General features: G+C 36.9%; 1 protein-coding gene across 1 annotated transcript; it reads left to right on the forward strand.

Annotated features, from left to right (window-relative positions):
• The first annotated feature begins 137 nt into the window (after window positions 1-137).
• LOC110460162 (junction-mediating and -regulatory protein-like) lies at window positions 138-14084 on the forward strand. Its single transcript, XM_021512907.1, has 9 exons — window positions 138-224; window positions 2456-3413; window positions 3606-3687; window positions 4231-4487; window positions 4860-5023; window positions 6171-6257; window positions 6828-6923; window positions 7425-8076; window positions 9029-14084. The coding sequence occupies exons 2-9, from the start codon at window positions 2561-2563 to the stop codon at window positions 9241-9243; spliced, it is 2406 nt and encodes an 801-aa protein (XP_021368582.1). The 5' UTR covers window positions 138-224; window positions 2456-2560; the 3' UTR covers window positions 9244-14084.
• The last annotated feature ends 8475 nt before the right edge of the window (window positions 14085-22559 follow it).

The raw sequence follows: 22559 nt of genomic DNA on the forward strand, positions 1-22559 counted from the left end.
GAAAATTATAAGGAAAGTTTGATAATAATTAATTATGACGAATACGCATGTTTTATTCACAGTATATATGAGGAATTCAAAATAATCTCAGAAAAACAAGGATTACATTTTAATTGTGTATTTTACGACATCTGTCACCCCACATGACTCTTCGCCATTTCCAAAAACAAAACAAAAACACCGCTGACTTCTGGGTTTTGATGGGGATATCAACTTTCACTTCGGTATGACAGCAAAGTAGCATATATATCCGTTGTTTACTTCTACAGTGGACATTACAAAAATGTTTGGATTTACAACCCAGTGCTTAAATGATGTATATCGGGCAAGTTTATAAATGACGTAATTTTGATAATAATGGCCTTTGTACAGTTACCTAGTTGTACGCATTAGGTAAACACGTTAGACTGAGGGCCAAACAAGTCATTCACAGAACTGAGTTTATCTATATATGGTGTATGTATATAACCATGAACACATATTTCAAACAAGCACACTTTGCCAATGTGTACAACTTATATATAATTATATATAGACAATGTTCACTTGTGCCTGTGGACTCTAAATGTGGGTACATAGGGTGTCAGGCGTTTCGCCCCAAAACCGTTACGCCACAAACCAGTTCGCCCCAAATATGATTCATATCGCCCCAACCAGTTCGCCCCAAAAAAAACATAAATGCCCCAAAAAATCATAAACGCCCAAAAAAACATAAACGCCCCAAATAAATATAACGCTCCCTTCCAAAAAAAAGGAGCTTGCTTATTTTCCCAATTTCTTAGCAAATTCGTAGTTAAATGATTATATGTGATTATGTTTACCGGGCTTAGGCAAATAACTCTTGTTTCATGTATACTATGGAAAGGTCGGCGTATCTGCAAAGCTGGAATAGTAAAAGTGATATGTTTTCTTTAACGTTTGTTTTCAGTTTATGTTTCCAAAAGATGTGACTTACGGAAATGTAGCATTGTGTACATTCTTTCATCATACACCGACGCATGTGGCTTTAAAATAAACAACAAATCCATGTTTCCATGTGTTGTATGTTAAGTGCTATTATAAAGAACATATTTCTTTAAGGTATGTGTACAACTTGTCATCAAACTTTGATGCCTGTAGCTATTAAACAAACAACAAAGCCATATATCGACAATCTATAGTAAATTACTTTGATCAGAGAGGCAATTATTTTCCTGGTTCCTTTACATTTTGTGTCGCCGCATTGGCAGGTGTTATTAAAATTCCAACGTTAGGAAAATGTATCCACAAAAATATTAAGTGATGTATTCTGTATTGTGCATGATATATATCTTTGTGTTATATTATGGTCTATCATTTGTTAATATAAGTTGTTGTTGTAAGTAATTAATAATTACCTCTTTCTATATATATGTATATGTAAAAGATAATAAGATTATTTCCACGTGTGCAGAAGGTAGCTAACGTATCATATCTATAATATCTATGTAAATCATGTATTTGAATATTTTTGATGATATATATGTTGAAGATAATTAGATTAATTCTAATTCCACACAAAATTATTCGAAACAAGAAATGAATAATTGATATTGACAAGGAAATAGTCACAGCTCTAAAATTGAAAGAGGTACCTCCCATTAACTGCCTTTTATAGTTCAATATAGGTTCGTAGCGGTTGGGGCGATATCGAAATTTTGGGGCGATATAGCTTTTGGGGCGAAAAGAAATTTTGGGGCGATACATATATGGTTGTCATACTTGGGGCGAACTGAACTGAAAATTGGGGCGATGTGAAAAAAAATTGGGGCGTAACGGTTGTGGGGCGAAACGTCTGTAATTCGGGTACATGCATGTACCTGTTGTGCAAGATTTACTTTCGGATAATTGAATTCAATAACTCTATGCACAAATACCAAACAGCACACATCAATTAACAACATCGAACAATGTGATCATATGACATAACATTTACTTACAACTATAGTCTACACGTTTAAATAAGACTTCGAAATAGAGCTTCTATGCAATTTTGATAACGAAATACAATATATATTAAGATGTGAACAAAATACTATTACATGTAGGTGAACAGCCTATAGCTAGGTTTAAGAAAGTTATGGAATACAACCCCCAACACATGTCATCAAATATAACCACAGAGACACATGAACTATTGTAGTAAGAGCGGAAAAATGCATGGCCAGTCTGGTGTTCATTATGAAATTTGAAATTATATCCTAAAACTTAGAATTTCACTTTTACTATTCAGTTGACACCCTACATACTGAATTAGTATATATATACAAATTATATATCCATTTTTCATCAAGCAGTCACTACATAAGGACCTATAAGCTATATCCCGGGTACATTTTACGAGCCAAACTGTGTTGGCTCCCCCGACCCCCACACTTTATTATAACTTGTTATGATTTACTAATCATTTCTGACGTTTTTTGTTGATTTATTTCAGAATTGAAAGATGATTTTAAGAGGAAATTGATCTGGTGGTGCAGATATGATTCTGTAAAGAATGAAAACACGACCTGACTGTAGCCCCATGAGTTAATGCTGAAACATGGCAAGACTTGATATGGATGAAATAGATAGCCTCGAGGGATGGGTAGCTGTCAAAGACAGTCCCTTTACAGACGCAATGATCCCTCCCCGGATGACTTTCCTCGTGTGCTGGAATGATGTATGTAACAAAGTGGCAGTGACGTGTCGTCTACACAACAGAGTGGTCAGTGACGACAACAACCTCGATAGCCGCACTGGCATATTTAGCATGCAGGAAGTGCGGGCCATTCATGAACTTCTGTGTCTTATTCATCCGTCCCTTCGTACATATCTTCCTTACCTCCCAGAGGAGTCGCGCAGTGTGTGGGCGTATCTTGGCTACCAGGAGCCGCCGATAGACTACCAACTTGTATGTTCACAGCTAGAAGAATACTTCACTATGGTCTTAGAAGTGTGTAAGGAGAAACTACTCATGTCGACTTTGTTTGAGGAGCATACTTCCATTGAGTATTTTGAAAACATAAGTGAACTTCGTCGTCAAGGTTACCTGGATGAAATCGCAAGAGCCGAAGATGAATTGGAAACCGTGATTTTCATGAGAAAGAATGCCACCAACATGCATGAAATGGGGGATGTTTATCAACAGGAAGATGATGCCATGTTCAGATTGAATGTAGCATTATCTGCATATTACAACTATATACTGCAACCTTTTCTAGACCTCCGCGAGATCGCTTACACAAACGTGACCGAGGCTAAAAGCTACCTGCAGAATCCCGATGTTGGTGATCGGATCAAGCGAGAATATGGTGCCATGTTTACAGAGTGGCAAGGACATTATGAAGATGCTTTAGACAACATACAGAAAACATATGTGGAATATTACTCAAAAACCTGTGGATTTTATCAAGGTAATTTATCTAAGTACATGTAATGCATAGATAAAAACCAGGTACTTAATGCACATGTATATAGTCCAAAGATTGATGCATTGAATTGGTTCACTATCAAATTCAAGTATTTTAAAGTCATGATTCAAGATTGCTAAAATTTCTGAAACTTAATCATAGCATATATATAGTGAACATTTGTCTGTGTTGCAGCCATTGTCAACAGGATGCTACACGATGAAAAGCAGTTTGGTAAAACATCTTTTGAATTGATTGGTCGGGAGAGGTTATTTAGGTAAGTATATGTATAGTAATTGAAGTACAATGTACAAAACTTCATTAAGTGATAAATTGATAAAATGGCACTGACATTTTATAAACTTTCAAAACCAGTGATAAGATATCTTGATGAACTCTGGAGTATACCTGCATCACACACTAAAGTGATGAGCTATGTACTGCAATCATGTCACATGGATCTTCATCTCTAGGTCAAAGGTCAAATTAGTATAAAATTTTCAGTGAATCTTGTATGGGGTGTAAATTTCACACTGTTGAAGATATTTCAATAAAATGTTATGTACATAATGTTACCTGTATCAGCCATAGACGGTGTTGGTGCACATTATTTAAGTCACAGTGGGTTTTCACCTTTTGGTCAAAGGTCAAATAACCATTGTTGTTAAACTAATTATAACTTAATTATAGGTGTAAAGCAATTATAGGTGTAAAGCAGTGGCAGGTGTAAAGCAATTATAGGTGTAAAGCAGTTAAACATATTGGCTAGTTAGGGGAAAGATATGATTTTGTTGACACTGTTGTAATAATGCTGTAACAGGATACAGGAAGACCTGAGTTTGGAGAGGTTACAGATGCTGCAGAATGAGAAAAAGATGTTTGTACAGGAACGAGACAAGGTGAAAGAGGAGATTGCGAGCATTGACGAACACCCTGGTTCAGCCAGCCAGTTAAAGCGTTTAGAGGAGCAGGTGTATTCCTGGCAGGCCTCTATCTACACCCAGCAGCTACACATCCTGGATGAAGAGGAGAGGCTCGCCAAGAATCAGTTGGCTGCCATCACACGCCAGATAAAAGGTAGTTATACCTTCTGCATGTTAGTAACAGTTCCACTACTGTGACTAAGGGTTGTGTTAAAGGAGCAGTAAATGAGAGTTACATAATTATGTTTACAAGAGGTGTTTTGCCATTAATGAAAGATGTGTTGTCCGTGAGAGCTATGTTGATGTTCATAAAGAAATATGTTGCTGTACCAGAGAATTGTTTTGGTATAAAGTTAACCTGTGTTGCTATAAATGAGAGTGATGCTGCTGTACAGGTAATTGTGTTTCTGTTGTCAGAGATGTGTTGCTGTTGTCGGAGGTGTGTTACTGTAAAAAAAATGATTCCAAATTAAATAAAGGATACTGTCCTAAAGGTGCTTTGAGTGTTACTTGACTTTGTTTGCAGACAAGGAGGAAGAGGTGGTGTTCTATGATGCTGTGGAGGATGTGAAGGAGCTGAGTCCTGATGAGAGTGGAAATCAGAGGAAGCAGCTTGACCCCAGGGTCATCACGATCAACACAAAAAGGATGTCCATCCAGAAACGACGTGCAAAGATTAGAAACATGAAGGTAAGAAAACTGACCTCATAAGTCGACTTGTATAGAATATTTCTGAAAATGTATGGGTTCACCTGCCCGACCACGTTGCTTTTCTCCAGGTGCTCCGGTTTCCACCCACAGTAGGACCCCTGCGGGCTAACATCCGGGCCAACAAGAATGATTAATTTAAGTTGAAATATCTTGAATCATAATTGTTGTAAAATAAATAAAGTTTATATCGTAAGTTATTTTCTCAAGTATAAAACATCACAAATGTGTATCTGGAACACATGACCAATAATGATGGGCTTATGATCAATTATAATTAGAATTCAATCAGTTTATCCTTTCCAATTCTGATTATCGATTGACCCATTCAATAATCACTATATTGGTTCAAAGTTGAAATCAAAATGTCAAATGTGTACAATGTAGAGTATGCATTGAAAGTTATTTATTCTTGTGAATTTTACTATGATTTACAAAACTGCAGAAAAATTGCTTGAAATCCATTCATTATAAAAGAACGAAACCTACATTGTATTGTATAGTGAACAACTCTGTCTATTGATGTTATGGTAGTGTTCTCACTTTATTTGGGTATTCAGTCCCATATAATAAAATGATAAACCGATTAAATGCATTCGATCATCATCAGTTTTATACTTCTTCCGATTACGAACCGATTATCAGTTATGATTTTAAACTGATTGTCCATCACTAGTGAACATTAGGTAGGTTTATTTTGTAATGACACTTTTTAAGTACAGCAATTTATATAGATAATTTTTTCTTAACCTATATTTCTTCTTTTGAAAAAATGATTTCCCCCATACCTAGATATATCTATGCTTTGCATGTACCCTCCTCCCCTAACTTATACTGCCCTTTCCAGTGCCTCTATTTGAGGGCCACAGTGGCCAAGTGGTTAAGGTGTCTGACATTCTGCTACCACGAGCCCTCCACCACTGGGTCGCAGGTTCGAAAGTTGAGACCTATGTGGGGTAGTCGCCAGGTACTGGCTGTAGATCGGTGGTTTTTCTCCGAGAACTCCGGCTTTCCTCCACCACCAAAACCTGGCACGTCCTTAAATGACCATAGCTGTTAATAGAGCCTATATTTGACAAACATATAAACCCTTGTCTACACTACTACATCTGAGATGTCTTCTCTACAGACAAACTTAGAATCAAAGAAGAAAGACAAAGAGCAGAAAAAGATGGAAGAGATAGACACCTTTCAACAACATCATGCTGTTCATTTAGTGAGTTCTGTTCCATTTTTGATTTGACAAAGTCTATGAGCCAGTGGTATTACTAGAAGGCAAAAATCTGGCATCTGGTATATTTTCAAAAATTATGAAAATAAAATCCTAATACTTTATGTATATACATTCACAATGAGCATCCGAGCCAAGAAATACAAGAATATTTGTAAGTTTTCATATTTCTCATCAATTGTTTTTTTGGAAATTCCTTAAAAATGACTTGTTAAGCTAACCAAACTTTAAACAAGAAGGTACTGCTTTCCAGACTTACTAGTTTAACAAGCAGAAGCATTTTCTTCATCAGAAAGGTTTCATAATGATAAGTGTATACTATTGAAAGAAATTCACTCGCTTGTCCATATTTCAATCGGTTCATATTCAGGAAACATAAATGTATGTGTTGTTAACAATTATAAATATTGTAATCATACGGATTTGTAGCGATAAATTACTGTAATAGTTGGTTTTTCGTCCTTTTACAAACAAAAAAAGAATTATGGACCTGATTAGTACGCTAATAAAACAAACATGGACCAATTGAGACTGATGCTCATTTTATACTTTTAGAAAAGGGAAAAAAAGAAGGAGGAACAGAATATAAAACAGGAGTTCGTACAGGAGCAGAGGAGGAAAGCAATTGACAGGATTAAAAATCACAAGTTTGTAAGTATCTGTCAACAAGATGAAAAATTAACAGTTGGTATGCATCTGTCGAAAGATTAAAAAAAATATTAATTTGTAGCTGGTAGTTCAAACATCTGTCAACAGTTAAAAACCATTGCTATTTTGTATATATCTACCAACATGTTAGAACAGAAAATCCCACATCAGAGATACACTAATTGTCACTCTCATGCCCACAGTAATCCTCACATGAGATAAATTGTCAATCTTATACTCACTGAAAATTACTGCACCAGAAATTCTCTAATTGTATCTCCCATATACAAAGCATTCCCACACCATAGCTACATGACTAATGTGGCTCCTACATACACAGATATACAGAAAATATCACTGTTATATGCACGAAGTTTGCAGACCAGAGATACGATAGCGTCTCAAGCACATACACAGATATACCCACACCAGAGATATATAAATTGTAGCTTATACAGAAATCCCCCTGCAAAGATATGTTAATTGCCTTTCTTTTACTTACAGAAGTACCCCACCCCTGAGACCATCAAGCCTCCACGTTACCAGCCTCCTAGTAAGCGTGAGCCGGCTTGTAGCCTAAAGCCAGTAGAGGACAACAACTCGCCAAATCTCAATGCTAATATAACATTGGTCAAAGTGAAAGGGAAGCCTCTTACAAACTCACAAAAAACTATCAAACCTCCCGCTGGTGTCCAGCCTGGGAAGAAGACCGGGGTAGATCGCCCTAAACCAAAGCCACGTCATTCACGAAACAGAAATGATACTGTGGACGGAGAAATCCCTGTACATATTCACGTTTCAGGCCAGTCAGATGATGAGAATTATCCATCTGTGATTCCAAGCCATCCACCACCACCGGCACCACCGAAGACCTCTGCTCCACCAGCGCCACCACCTCCTTCACGGCCAGGTGGTGCACCACCTCCTCCTCCACCGCCAAGTGGTGCACCACCTCCACCACCTCCTCCTCCTCCACCTCCGCCCCCACCCCCTCCAACAGCTTTACCTCTTTCTTTCAAAAAAACAACATCAAATAAACCAAAAGAACAGAAATCTGGAGATTCCGGAGCGCCTTTGGACTTGAAGGATATCATCGGGGGACTTGGACGACTGAAACCATCATCTGAGAGGAAACATACACCAAAAGTCAAGTCAGGTATGGCTCTCATTTGTTTTAGCAGTCAGGTATGGCTCTCATTTGTTTTAGTAGTCAGGTTTGGTCTATAGTTATAAAAACAGTAACTTGAGGTCCTAAGGCACTGTAAACGTTATGTAGCATCCTCGAGCTTTACAGAAGAAAATCTATAAGAATTGTGTGGAAATAATCTTCTGTCATAATGTGACATCACTTTGACATTACCTAGAGCAATTTGACAAATGTCCTCATAATATACAAACTTTTACTTGAAATTTTTGAATTCATAAATAAAGGTTTTTACGAACCTGCCCCACTGTTCAACAGATGTTTTGACAATTTTCTGGCCCTTAGCATCCATCACCATTGAGTCCTACAAGGACGAAACAGCTGTATGATGTAGTGTTATTCATTTTTGGCAAACTGTATCTATTACCAAATGTTATAAGTGCAATCACCTTTGTGTGTGTTACATTCCAAATCATTCTCCAAATTTTTGTTTATTAGAAAATAAACATAATTTTTAAAAATTGAATGGGGCCAATATGAAGATATTCTTGTCACAATATAATCTTATTAATTGGCTTGAAATCGACTTGAAAATTATTTCATGGTATGAAGATGTTCTTGTCAAAATATAATCTTATTAATGGGCTTGAAATCGACTTGAAAATTAAAATTGACTATACATGTTTATGTCATAATGATATCTCTTTTTGAATTTTTTTTTTGCAATGACAATTTTGACATGAAGGGTAGTATTATACTATGCTGCATCAAAAAACTTAGCCTTACGGACGCAGCTATATATTAATGTATGAATTCCATTAACTCATTCACCCCTGAAATTTCGTAATGAACTATTCCAAGCTGTGAATTGGAAGAGTGCATATGTGTTTTCAGGGGTGAATGAGGTAAGCAGAGTAAGAAATAGTATAACTCAGATTAGTATGTATGCTAACAAATGTTACAGGTGAAGGGAATAACATGTCACAGATCTTTGGAATGATCAAACTTGGCGTGAAGTTACGGCCCGTGTCGGACGACAAACGTCCACCGAAGACGGACAGAGTGGACACACCCAGTGACAGCCATCTACGACTCTTGCAGGAAAGTCTGAGCCGCATCAACCATCTCACTCGCGAGCGCTCACCAGAATCTGACTCCAGTGACGATGATTTTGACTAGAAATAACCGTCTGATTTTGCTTTTCTTTGTATACATGTAATGCATGTAACGTCAGCCTTCATGTCTTTAGGTAAATAGTTCTCTTGACACCCTGTATGTCCGTGGCTTTTCTTAAAAAACCACAAAGAGGAACCATTTCATTGGCTGCACACTAAACAGGAATTATTCCACACACAAAAGAAATAAAATTGCACTTGTGTATTTGTCAATTATTGTGACAGATTACCGTATAGCAGGTTGTTCATACGGGCCTAAATTTTTGCGATTTTGAACCAAAATTAGAACATTTTCCCTGTGTTTTAGCACAGAGATGGGACACTCGGCATATAACGTGTCAAATAGTCAAAAGAATAAGCTTGATGACAGCATACTGAGCAAGTGTATTTTGTTTAATAAATCAGCATCAAAACTACTAGATGCGTTATATAACCTATTTTCACACATCATTCCTTTTATGTATATATGAACCATCATAATCACGTGCGCGCTATTTCATGACGACATTACAGTTACGAAGTTTGTTATTGCAGATCAGGTTTACGCTTGTCTTATTATTCTATGGATCATATTTTCGTGATCACGTTATTGATCCGCAAAATCGCAAAAATATCGTCCCCTTTGAAATATCCTGCTATATAGTATGTTTATAACTTTGTAATAAGAAATTGGTTGTTCTGATCCCTAAACTTGACAAGTCACTTACTAGTCTCCATGACATTTGTTAATATGTGTGCTCTATCAAACCATTCATTTTATAAGAACAAGCCATTTCTCCATCCTAAATACATAAGTATAAGTCATATAAGAATGTATTGGACATGTGGCAACTCGAGGAACTGACAAAATTTTACATTATCTCTTATACTGACCATTATGGAGAATTTAAGGACTAGCAAGGTTCTACAGTATCAAAGATTTCTCTAATACAGGTTACATGGTAATCAGGTATATTTAGTTAATTATGATATGAAATTTTGTAGTACTATTTTGTTTTAAAATTAAGCTTAATTTCACCTCCAACCATTTTGTTTTGTTGTCATATGATTCTTGATTTTATTAAGTCATTATATTCTGCAGAATTTTCATTATTTTCCAACAGTGTCCAGAGAATTCTGTTTTAATGTGTTAGGACCCTCCCTCCATTGTATGGCTTTCCTGTTTCTGTTATGTATCATACTTCACATACTGGTAATTCCAATATGCTAGTAGGACATTGGACAATACTGGCCGATAAACTATCATCCAAGAAAAAATGATTTCTGCCTTTTCTTGTTTTCCTTGCAATACATTTTCATTTTCTTCCAACGTTTACTGACATGATCTCCCCACTTCCTATTTCAGTCCCTCCAATCTACTTGTCCTTCCCCTAGTCTCTGTACTTCATGCTTTGATTCTCCCCATTGAAGACTTCCCCTCCCCAACATAAAGGTTCCTGTTCAATCTACCTATCTGTTATCTCCTAGTGTCTCCAATCTCATGATTCTTCGACTTCAAATTATTCCCATACAATCCTCTCCCTTTCCTTCCGACAAATACCTCACATTTGGCCAAAGTGTTGAAGTTCGCCCAAGTGTAGAAGGTAATGGTCTTTGCCAAAGGCCAGGACATATCAAAATCCTAAAAATTGACAGTTGTTATTCCCTGCTAAACATTTTGCATTTCATGTAACTGCAACAACTGGTTTACTCATTGTTGGTATAATATGACAATGCAGAAACCTAAATTGATCTGCTGCCCCTATTGCAACCCATGGGACCACTGTGTGACTTTCCCAGGCCAGGACATATCAAAATCCTTTAAATTGACAGTTGTTATTCCCTGCTAAACATTTTGCATTTCAGGTAACTGTAACAAATGGTTTACTCATTGTTGGTATAATATGACAATGCAGAAACCTAAATTGATCTGCTGCCCCTATTGCAACCCATGGGATTACTGTGTTTTTTCCCCAGGCAAGGACATATCAAAATCCTTTAAATTGACAGTTGCTGTTCCCTGCTAAACATTTTCCATTTCAGGTAACTAACAACTGGTTAACCAATTGATCTGCTGCCCGTATTGCAACACATTGGACCACTGTGTTTTCTTCAATTGGCACGGTTGTCTAATGGTAGGACAATGGGCTCGTGACCGAAGGGTTGTGGGTTTGAGTCACGTCATGGCTCTTTAGTAGACTCTCCCATGCGTTGATCTGGATAAGTCCATTATGATGTACAGTGGTGAAAGGGCTAATGTGACTAGACCAGTCACCTATAGGTACTGATGTATGTTCAGCTGTAGTGCTGCTCAGTGATCTATATATAGCTACCTAGTAATACTGACTATACTGGGAAATATTCGCCGCAGTCTAACGTTGTCACCCTTGGTAATGCAGGCAAGTTTACCATGATAGTGCATTTTAGTACATAACATACCATTTACGATGACTACATATGAAGAGCCGAATTAACCCATTCACCCCTGAAGACACATTTGAACTCTTCCAATCCAAAGCTTGGAATAGTTAATTATGAAATTTCAGGGGTGAATGAGTTAACACTAGGGTGACACAGATTTTACGGATGATGGGCAAAAGTTTGACTGGGCGAACATTTTCTGTTGTACAGTATTAAAGATGTAAGTGGCTATATTTATGCTCGTGTCTTTCATTAGATAATACAGTTTTGTCGGTGTGTTCAAATCTTGCAATATTGTAGACGATTTTTGTGTGATATTTACGGTTTCTGTAAATAGAGGGTGTTAATTATTCTTTTGTTTGACATGTTTGTTTTTACTGATCATTAATTTTGTCTAGATGTTTAATTTATTGATAAATATGCCCCCAATTGGTTACACCCAGAATGTTAGTAGTAAATCATACGTAAACAAATGTACAATGTATACCTAGATCGTCAATAAGATATGAACGTATTTGGTTTACCCAGAAGTTATAATTTATATAGCCAATGCTTGATTTTACCCAGAATCATACTTTGTTTTATTTAGAATACAAATCATTCATGGCCATTTTTGGTTATACTCAGAATACAAATCACCATGGTTGGATGTACTCAGAATACAAATCACCATGGTTGGATGAATTCAGAATACAAATCACCATGGTTGAATGAATTCAGAATACAAATCACCATGGTTGGATGAATTCAGAATACAAATCGCCATGGTTGGATGTATTCAGAATACAAATCACCATGGTTGGATGAATTCAGAATACAAATCACCATGGTTGGATGAATTCAGAATGCAAATCATACATGACCATGGTTGGATGTATTCAGATTGCAAATCATCCGTAGACATTGTTTTGCTGTGCCTATTTTCATAATCCAAAGTTTCCAGTCTCGATAAACATATGATCTCTGCACCATAGAAGATGTCACGACATATACGACACTCGTTGAATGATACAAGTAGCATAGTGTGATGTCTTCCAGAAAGATCAAAGGAATCACAGAGGGCAGCATACACTGTAACAGTAAAATTGACTGGCTTCGAAGTTTGTTGTATCTCCTCTCTAATATTCAATGGACCAGCATCAGCCAAGTGATTGGTCAGTTTATTTTTGCCTGAAACCAATCAAATAGCTTACCGAGAGCTTTCAATTTTGTCAGGACTGATTTCAAGGGTGTAAAGAAGATATGTGTATTCAAGAGCAGAACTGTTGCATTTCAAAGATGGTTTGTCTGTAAAAGCTTGGATATCCACAATTATAATTTGCTATTACAATGAAAATTCTCTTTTTTGTTAAAAAATATAACTATTAAATACAAAATACTTAAATTCAGTACATGCAATTTAAAAGTGTACCAAGTTTAGTAATGTGCCACTTCGGACATGTACAAAAACATCACCAGAATACAAAGACAGGAAGTGCATAATACAGACAGATGTTTCCTTTCTGTGTCTAGTCTTGTTTGTACATGCAGAAAGTCAAAGTAAACATTTTACTGCGCTACGTAGCCAATTTCGTCCATTATATAAGGATGAATTAGTGATAATAAAGGTAAAAAAAATAAATTAAGACCAACTTCGAGGACTGAATAGTCCATCAGCAGTCAACAACCTTGTTGGGTAAAACAATCACGACAAATAGTAAGAAATAGAAATCTGAAAATCTTGTCTGTAGATGCAGAAAGCCAAACACAATAAATATGTTACTGCACTACAAAGAAACAGTTTGTACAAACTCATTCTATTCTAAATGAGATTTCGTCTGTCCATCGTCTTCATATTTACTAACATTTCATTCAGGCAAAAAAATGTGTCGGGTAACCTGATCGACCCTTAAGGTTTATCGCTGACCCTTACAATTGTATCTCGCTAGAACGCAATCCGTCTTGATCCGAACAAATTGACAGACAAACAAACAAGGCATCCATATATATACATAGCCTCTCTACTTTATAGCCATCAAAACCAAATTTTAAATTCCATATCATCATTTAAACACCAGTAGTTATGTTTGGTGATATTTGTAATTTCCGCTTTATTATTTAATATGTTTTGTGATGTTTGTAATTTTCTCAACCCTTCAAAAGAGAAAAAAATAATAATTAAAAAATATCCAGACCGACTGAAACATAACCTTTTCTGTGGCCTTAAAACAAAAGAAAAAGATTGTTTTGACCTACTTGAAAAGAATCATCCTTTTCATAAGCATCTATACCAAGCATTTCATTTGAAGACAAAGACCTATGTTGGAACTCTTATCTTGTATTCAGCAATGAATATATTAGTTCAGTGAACTTACCACTGTTACATTTGTGAGAGATTTATATTAATTTATTTTGTAAATAGCAATTATACAAAAAATGGATTGTGAAATTAAATATATAAATGTTGATTTGGTATGTTTTACTCATTTCTTATACGTCTGCCATGACGAGACAAATTTTGATATGGCGTTGTCTGACTAACCTACCATATGTTGAGCGCTGGGTACAAACTCTACTACCGACCTTGCAAAAATGGGTCGTTTTAAACATTACGCCGCTAAGCTCATTCTCAGAGTGGTTCGTCGTGCCAGGTTTGGTAATGTTGGGCCTATGCTTGGATTGTTTATAAATCCCTGCGAAAGTTGACAAGAGGAAGTTAATTTTTCTGGAAAAGTTTGTTTCATCGAATCAGTCCTTAGAAAGGAGGTCTTCACCAGCAGATTATAACCCTTCCTTCACCCGAAAACTGAAAATGATACGGGTAATCGTGAAAGAGGTAGACGTCCAGATACTGTTCTGTTATTCCAAAGATATAATATATTATCTTACCAGGATTCATACCTTCATAAGTACACGGTTTCCCTCAAAACGTCAATGGAAGGTAAAAGTAAAAGCTGTTATAATGTCTACTGAAAACTTAACACTTAAAATCTCGACTGCAACGTAACATGGTCATGATTTCGAAATATTTAGGAATTGTCATTCCTCCTAACAGCCATACATAATGTGACATGCAGCAAAAGCCACCCCCGACATTAACAATTCTATCTCTGCGGATTATCGGTAAAATTAGTGGCATCTGACAAGGGATAAAGCTTCATAATTTCCAGGTATTCTTCACTGAACTTGTTTTGAGTCTTTTCTATTTTGCTATATTTACTTACAAGAATGCATACGCAGAATTACAACGTTCTTTTACGATGAATCTACCTTGAAATTTGTACAAGGCATATGAGGACATGCGTTGTTCTGCAGCCTGAGGCACTCTTATTATGTATACTGATACTGATGTTGGAATAGAGCAATTCAGACAGAGAAAACTCAAAATCATGCACAAACTTACATGGATTGAAGTGTTCAGGAACTTAAATTGATAATTGGGATTATCAAAGCCAGACATCATCGGTGCTGTTCATAAACGAATTTAGCTACTGAACTCATCCAGATAGACTGACAACAATGAAATCTGATGTAGACACCGGCGCGACTGTCAAAATAGTATGATGGAGTAGTCAAACGGTCCCGCTCTAAGATATGCATAATTATCTTCTCAACACTCCAAAGGAATCGCACGGCAGCATGGCTTTAAAATGTACTTGCTTTGAGGTTGGATGTATAGTTCATGTGCAATCTTCAATGTTGAGGTACCAGCCTAACGCTTGGTAACGTTTTAATGCCTTAAACCAGTTTAAGTGCGTTGAGCCTTCGACTTTGTCATGACATAGTCCTACGGTGCAGGGAAAATACGTGTATCAAGAGCAAAACCTTTGGGTTTCGAAAATGTCTGTACTGTTGAGTCACTTTATGTGCGAAGTCGATTGGTATCTTTACATACCCCACTGTAGGTCCTCTCAAGATGCACTACATGTAATTTTTGACTCGAGGACAGAGTTGCTACGATATCGGTCTGGTAGGTATATATTGAATTATCAAACGGTTACATAATAAACAAGAGGATTCAGAAGTGTGAACAACACCACAATTCGAACTCAAAATCGCTAAAACTAACACAAAACATGACAAGGACATATTTACAAGGAGGCCGCTGAAAACATACAAGGATAATAAGACCAGGTGTTCCGGAAGGGTGAGCGTCTTCTGCTTCATCGATGCGCGCGTCATGTAAACCTTAGTCGAATCCAAGTAATGTCACGTCCTCACTTCGATAACGCAAGATTCATTTTGTAGAAGAAATTAGACACGGGAAACGTTAAGCTGGGACAAGGTATAATGTATGGCGAACACAGATAAAATCAAGAGCTTCCATCATGCTAGAAACTTCAAATTCAAAATTTGCGAAAAAAATATTATGAATTTTTATGGTCGCCATCATTATATCACAGGAACATATTTTCTTTCTTTGTGCGATATGAAAGACGATACTTTCGATTATGATCATTTGTGTGTCTTGTGGTTTCGTTGTTACTATCCATGTCCTCATTTTGAGAAAGTGATATATCTAGGATTTGACATCGATGAGACAGAAGACGCTTACTGTTCCGTGCATCTGGTCTTATTCTCTTTGTACTTTCTCGTGTTAGTCTTTCCTTTGTTCATATTTGCATTCAGTTTATATAGTCAGGTTTTATTATGATTTTTATACAAAGTTACAAATGCATCTTCAAGTGATGAACGTTTTTAAGTGAACAAACTACATAAATAGTTGGCGCTCAATATAAAGGGCCAGCCATGGCACAAGTCAGACGTAACTGTCATCATGCTCTCATCGATTATCAGGGGTAGATGGGGTTAAATTGATGCGTAGGGGTCTGCTTAGACATCCAGGGTGTCCCGGGCCGAGACATGGTAGGGGCTTAGGTGGCAATTCCCCGCTCCATACAGAAGACAATGATTTTAAGGAATTTTAAATAATGATGGGCATCAGAATGACCAGGATGATAACGTCAACATCAATCGAAAACTGTCAGCACTTTCCGTTAACGAGAAAAAGAAAAAAGAAAAAAAAGGAATTTACGGAAAGTGTCAACGTTACGGTTCCCATATCCTCGATTCTCCAGGAGTTACACTCACTTTCGCTCTCTGTAACCCTGGAAAATAGCAAAATTGAAGACTCGGTGTGCGCCACCCTGTTGATGAGACAAGAAGACTAGTTCAATCCTTCGCTCAAACATCAAACGAACCTCGCGGTCGCGTAACCGTACAAAGTTTCGTGTTGCTCCTCGTTATTCTGTAAAGGACAGGTAACAACCTTTAACGATTGGTCAGGTTTTTTTTGCCCAAGACCAATCAAATAGCTAGATGCGTGCCTTTAATTTTGCTATGACATAATCCATAGGTGCAGAGAGCGACAGTGAGCGTAACCCCTATGAATTGAGGGTGCGGTTACCGATTAGATCTAACAAAATCTTGGATTACTAAAAGGAACCCAGTCGGCTCTGGAACGGATCATAAATGATGGTCCTAGAAATGGAAAATAATAATTTAGCGACACACATATATATGAAACATATGTGTAAACAATGAATAAAAAACAGCGAAAATGAAATTGTATTATGAAGACATTTATGTGTAGGCAAAAGGAAAAAGGCATACACTGTCTATTGCCATGCCATGTAATTATATAATTTTATCACTGCCATTAGGTCATGGGAGGACTGCCGACGACTTGAAAAAGTTCTCCATCGTGTCTCACTATAAAGTATGAGAAAAATTACAAGCATTATGTGCGGATCACTACCGGAAGCATCGCTACAGGCAAACAACACGGACTCCAACGTTGATGAAACCCAACACATCACTACCAATAGGAACATCGGTGATGTCCGTTCAGTTAATGAACAAGTTGGAAGTTGTCGTTATTATGTCTTCCTTTTGAATGAAGTTAGACATAACTGTATAAGTACTGGTTCTTGTTCTTGTTCTTCTAATATGATCTTGTCCGGGCCGTAACTTTTAACCGTTGAAGACGTATTCGTGAAACTTGCAGTATAACTGCATCACCTACAGATGATGTGCAATGCAGTGTCATAAGATAGCTGTGGCCTTTACCTCAAGGTCAAAGGTCAAACAAGTATTATTGTTTCAAACATTTAAAGATGTACGCCAAGGTAATGCAAACGGTGCCTCACTGTGGCTAATTTTGCTTAAACTTTGTATTCAATGATGGCTTTGTAAACTCTATCAAAGCATCATTTGTGACTATGGGGTCAGTTATGAAGACTTTTGTAATGGTCCCCATTACAATTACAACTTGTTCATATAAAGATTTTATTCTTTGACCTCGAGCTCAAAGGTCAAATAACTGCAAAAATGTTACGAATATCTTGTTCAGGTCGTAACTTTTAAACCGTTGAAGGGGAGGCAAATTTCTATTTTTTCTTATTTTCATTAGTTTTTTCATCGGTAGATTATCTAGAGCTCTATGGAATATTTAGGAAAAACGCACGAAAGGATAGAAGTCTGTTAAGGTTCAACGAGCCCCCTGAAAGAGGCTATAGGCATCCTAAATGTCAACCCTCTGATAGGTTATATTCAAAATCCAAATTAACTGGGGTAATTTTGATGTATTGAACTTTTACATTAGCTTTTAAAACGTGCCATAGCGAGGGACACGTCGTCATCCATAATGCATTAAGGCTGATGTCTTCATCAAAATAGTTCACCGGATATATATCATGTCAGTCTCTTTAGCGATCAAACTGAGTGTTGTGTCAGGACGTATTATCTGAAGTTTATTTATATACCTAGGTCATGTGGAGCTTAGTTTCGCTTTTACCAGCTATAGAGAGGCATACTAGCCTCAAATCAAGATAGATGTTGTCATGCGATAGTACTAAATTCATAGTAATAACTCCCTGGTAATATCTCCAAGCCGAACATAAATAAGAAAACAAAGGCTAAGCTACCTAAATCGATCAACCTTCTGTGATGTTACGAATGCGCTAGACATGTTATAAACATTACACCCCAAAAAATGTTTATAACATGTCTAGGATTTTTTTATATAGCAACAAATAAACAATATCAATAAATGTTTCGAAAGAACACTTTATATCAAGTTAGTGTCAATCTAATTAAAATTGTATCTTCACATCGCTCCCGTTTTCTGATATGTCGCGTTGAAGATCTCTTCAACGCGAAATATCAGAAAACGGGAGCGATGTGATCTAATTTAATTAGATTGAGTTAGTGTATTCATTAAGGTCACAAGACACTTGTAGTTTTACATATATATACGCCGGTAAAATATGTTATTCGGGCATTTTACTATGATCTTTATACATCCCCATAGCTACAATTATCTTGTGTTGTTAAGAATAGCTTATTAAAGAGAAATTAAGCCCGCAAGACCTGGGTATATAAACAAACTTTGGATAATATGCCATTTCGTAGCATTTAGTTGGATGTAATAGGTCACAATGTTAACCTCGCTATGGAACATTTTGGGAGGCTGCAATATGTTCGTGTTTGTCTCCTTGTCGACTTTATAGTGCTACCTCACTGAAACATACTGCCGAAGACATCCAGCAGGACATCCCACCCGGTCACATAATACTGACAACGGGCGTCCCACTCCTAAATTGCTGAGCGTTAAGCAGGAGTAGAAACTACCATTTTTACAGACTCTGGTATGTCTTGGCCAGGGGACAGAACCCAAAGCCTTCCTCATTGGGGCGAACGCTCACCTAGAGGCCAAAAGTGAGGCATTGTTAAGGGAGACATTAGGAAGAAGAAGAGAAAAGATAAGATCCCAAATTTATTAGCCTCTTACGATCATGCGATGGGGGCAGCAGGTACAATTCGTTCGCCCTCCCTGCAGGAACATAAGTCCCCAAACTGGACATTCTTATATGGGGAGATGCAGATCTTCCATTCCAAACAAATGCCAATATCATACTTGCTGTACAATCATTTGTAAAATCAATGAAGAGGTTTGCAACCGACTAGTGAAACTAAAGAAACCAGAACATTTCCCATACTGTCCCTTCTCTCACCTTTTTCCCCTCACTCCCTCTTTTTCTCCTTGATGTTGTCATGTCAAGTAGTAAATTGTCTATATATATGCTGAACTTTTTGTCATCAGGTGTTATATGTTTGGAGCATAGTAAGTTGTCAGAACTTGTGCCCAATCCCTTTGATTGTTTTTCCTTCCATTAAATATGTTTGAATGAAATTTAAATGGTAAATAATGTTTTAAAGTTATACATAGTTATTTTAAAAGGCCGACGCGTGATCTATTCAACCACTTATATCTTAATAGATCTTACCTTAGTCTGATCGATTCACCAAATAACACCTGTGATGGAAAAAATGTAAAGAAAATGGAATATCAATTTAAAGCGAAACAAAAAACGCAAATTATACTGAAACATGTTAGTTATCATTATCGGCAGTAGATGAGGCGCATCGACCGCTAAAATGCATTATTCATTCAGAGACTCTCGTTCAATCATGAATACATATAATAATAATAATAATTCGAGGTTCTTATATACCGCTTTATCACAGGTCGTGTCAAAGCGGTTCACAAAATGTTATCCGTGGTTATAGGGTCTTTGCAACCAGCCAAAATCTTTTTCAAGCATACAGCCCGGGCTGCCATTTCGGCGCTCACAACTCAACCACGTACTCATTTACAGCTGAGTAGACTGGAACGAGCGGAGTAAAGTATCTTGCTCAAAGAAACAACATAGTGCCGTGCCGTGACTCGAATCCGCAACCCTTCACTCACGAGCCCGGCGTCCTACCACCAGACTAACTTGCCCCTTCGTACCTATCAAATGAAAAAGAAATATAATCCACTATATATTAATTAGGTAAATGGTACCGTTGCGTCACATACGATCGCGAAGAAGAGTTCCGTTTTTCTCTCTTTTTGTATTCGCCCTTATATATATGAAGATGGAGCAACCAAAATGAGTTGTTTTCTTGTTTAGTGGAATTTCCCGTTCTCGTGTCTAGTATGCATTTGTCAATCCATTATTTTCCATAGACTTTTCGACCCATATATTGGACACCTATCTTGAAGCTGTGTATTTATAAATCCAGGATGGCAACAGTGATGAAGTGTTGGCTTGTAAGGTTCTATGATCGACCCCTACAGTTTTTTTTCCATATTTCTTTTCCTTATTTCTATTTTCAAACATTCAAAATTTGAACAACTATAATTCTTGAAAATGCAGCGCCACATGTTTTTTTTTTTTTTTAAATGCCTCCTTTGAAAGCGACTTCAGATACGTAGCTTGACTGTAAACAATGTAAATGCAATAATGAGAACAATACTATAATGTCAAAATTTATGCAAGTTTTTTCCCTTTTCAGAACTTCTAAACAAAAAAGAAGAAACTGATTTATTATTGATATGACAGAAAGTGAGCTATAAATATTGTTTAAAAATGTAAAGACTTAATGGAAGATTCGTGAAAATTCAAATTGTGGAACAGCAACACTCAGAATTAAAATTACCTAACATGCTTGTCATTAGATGGTACTTTAATGTCATTAAATTGAAAATGGTACATGTTATTTGTTTTATGTGAACGCAATTGCTTATTTGCATACATAGCAGCTACGAGCCTGGACTTAAACAAATAGTTTAAAGCAGTAGCAATGGTGATAATAAAGTGTAACCTGGTGCATCTACGATATCCATGGGTTACGATCACTTACGCTCTCTGCTCCCCTGAAATATGTCATAGCAAAATTGAAGGCTCAGTGTGCGCCACCTTGTTGATGAAATAAGAAGACTAGTTCGATCCTTTGATATACATCAAAAGCATCTCGCGGTCGCGTAACGGTAAAATTGACTGACTTTGATGTCGGGTGTCACTCCTTTGTAATCTCCAAAGGACATGTCACAGCCTAGCGATTTGTCAGGTAATTTTACTTGAGACCAATTAAGCAGCTGTCTTTATGCCTTCAATTTTGCTATGACATATCCCTGGGGTGCAGAGAGCGTGAGTGAGCACAACTCCTGGATATCGAAGATGAATCTGTTTGTGCCCTTTACCTTATATGCATTAGTACGTTTTTGTCTTGTACCTTTATGGTTTAATGGGCAATGCTGACCTTTTATTCACTGAGGTAGTATCTTTACCATTATACGATAACGAACAAACACCACATCTAACTTCTGTTTGAATTATTTAAACTTTTAAAGTACTGGGAACCAAATAGATACATGTGTGTCTTATGTGTCCATTTGGCGAAACTGAAAAACGAATTCGGTCTGAAACCGTAGACATTAGACGTAGCTTGTTCAGTTTGTTATAATAACCATATTATATAACAAAAACTCTCCTCGAAAAACTCAGATTCTGTGCTGAAAGCCCGAATCCCTGTTTAAACTATTATCTAATTTTCCCATTTGTTAATGATTTACAGGAACTCTTTGGAGAATGACATTGAAGCCGAATATATACTTAGATGTCCCAAGTACTCTTTGACCGTGTCGAATGACTTCTGCAAGTTACGAGAAAGATGGTTGAGCGCAGCATTCATACTGGAGTTCTGACTAATAACGAAATGGCACACATCAACCACCATACTGTTGCGAGGACATCAAACCCCAAACAAAATAGTTCAGGAGGATGAAAATTGTTTCGTGTATACGGGCCTGGCATGTAAATGGCCATGCTTGATGCAATATCTTAAACATACACATAGTACATATGCAACCCTGCTTAATATATAACAGCTGTAAACTGGGATGGGTCGGTATTATGATTCGACTTAGCATAAGAACATTCTTATATACTATAAAGTTATCAACTGCAAACGGGTGTAGAAGACACTATATAATTGTTTTATAAAAGCACATTTAATATAATTATGTGATTGCTCAATAAATTCATCAGGTATTCAATTCTTAATTTCAGCACTATAAACTATTCACTTTACTATCACCCTAGTATATAACTT

The sequence above is a fragment of the Mizuhopecten yessoensis genome, unplaced genomic scaffold, assembly GCF_002113885.1.
Source record: "Mizuhopecten yessoensis strain PY_sf001 unplaced genomic scaffold, ASM211388v2 scaffold10331, whole genome shotgun sequence".
Lineage (NCBI taxonomy): Eukaryota > Metazoa > Mollusca > Bivalvia > Pectinida > Pectinidae > Mizuhopecten > Mizuhopecten yessoensis.

Coding starts and splice junctions, on each gene's coding strand:
- LOC110460162 (XM_021512907.1), top strand. CDS start 2,561: ATGGCAAGACTTGATATGGATGAAATAGATAGCCTCGAGGGATGGGTA. Junction 5,024..6,170: donor CAAAGATTAGAAACATGAAG/GTAAGAAAACTG, acceptor TCTTCTCTACAG/ACAAACTTAGAATCAAAGAA. Junction 8,077..9,028: donor TACACCAAAAGTCAAGTCAG/GTATGGCTCTCA, acceptor CAAATGTTACAG/GTGAAGGGAATAACATGTCA.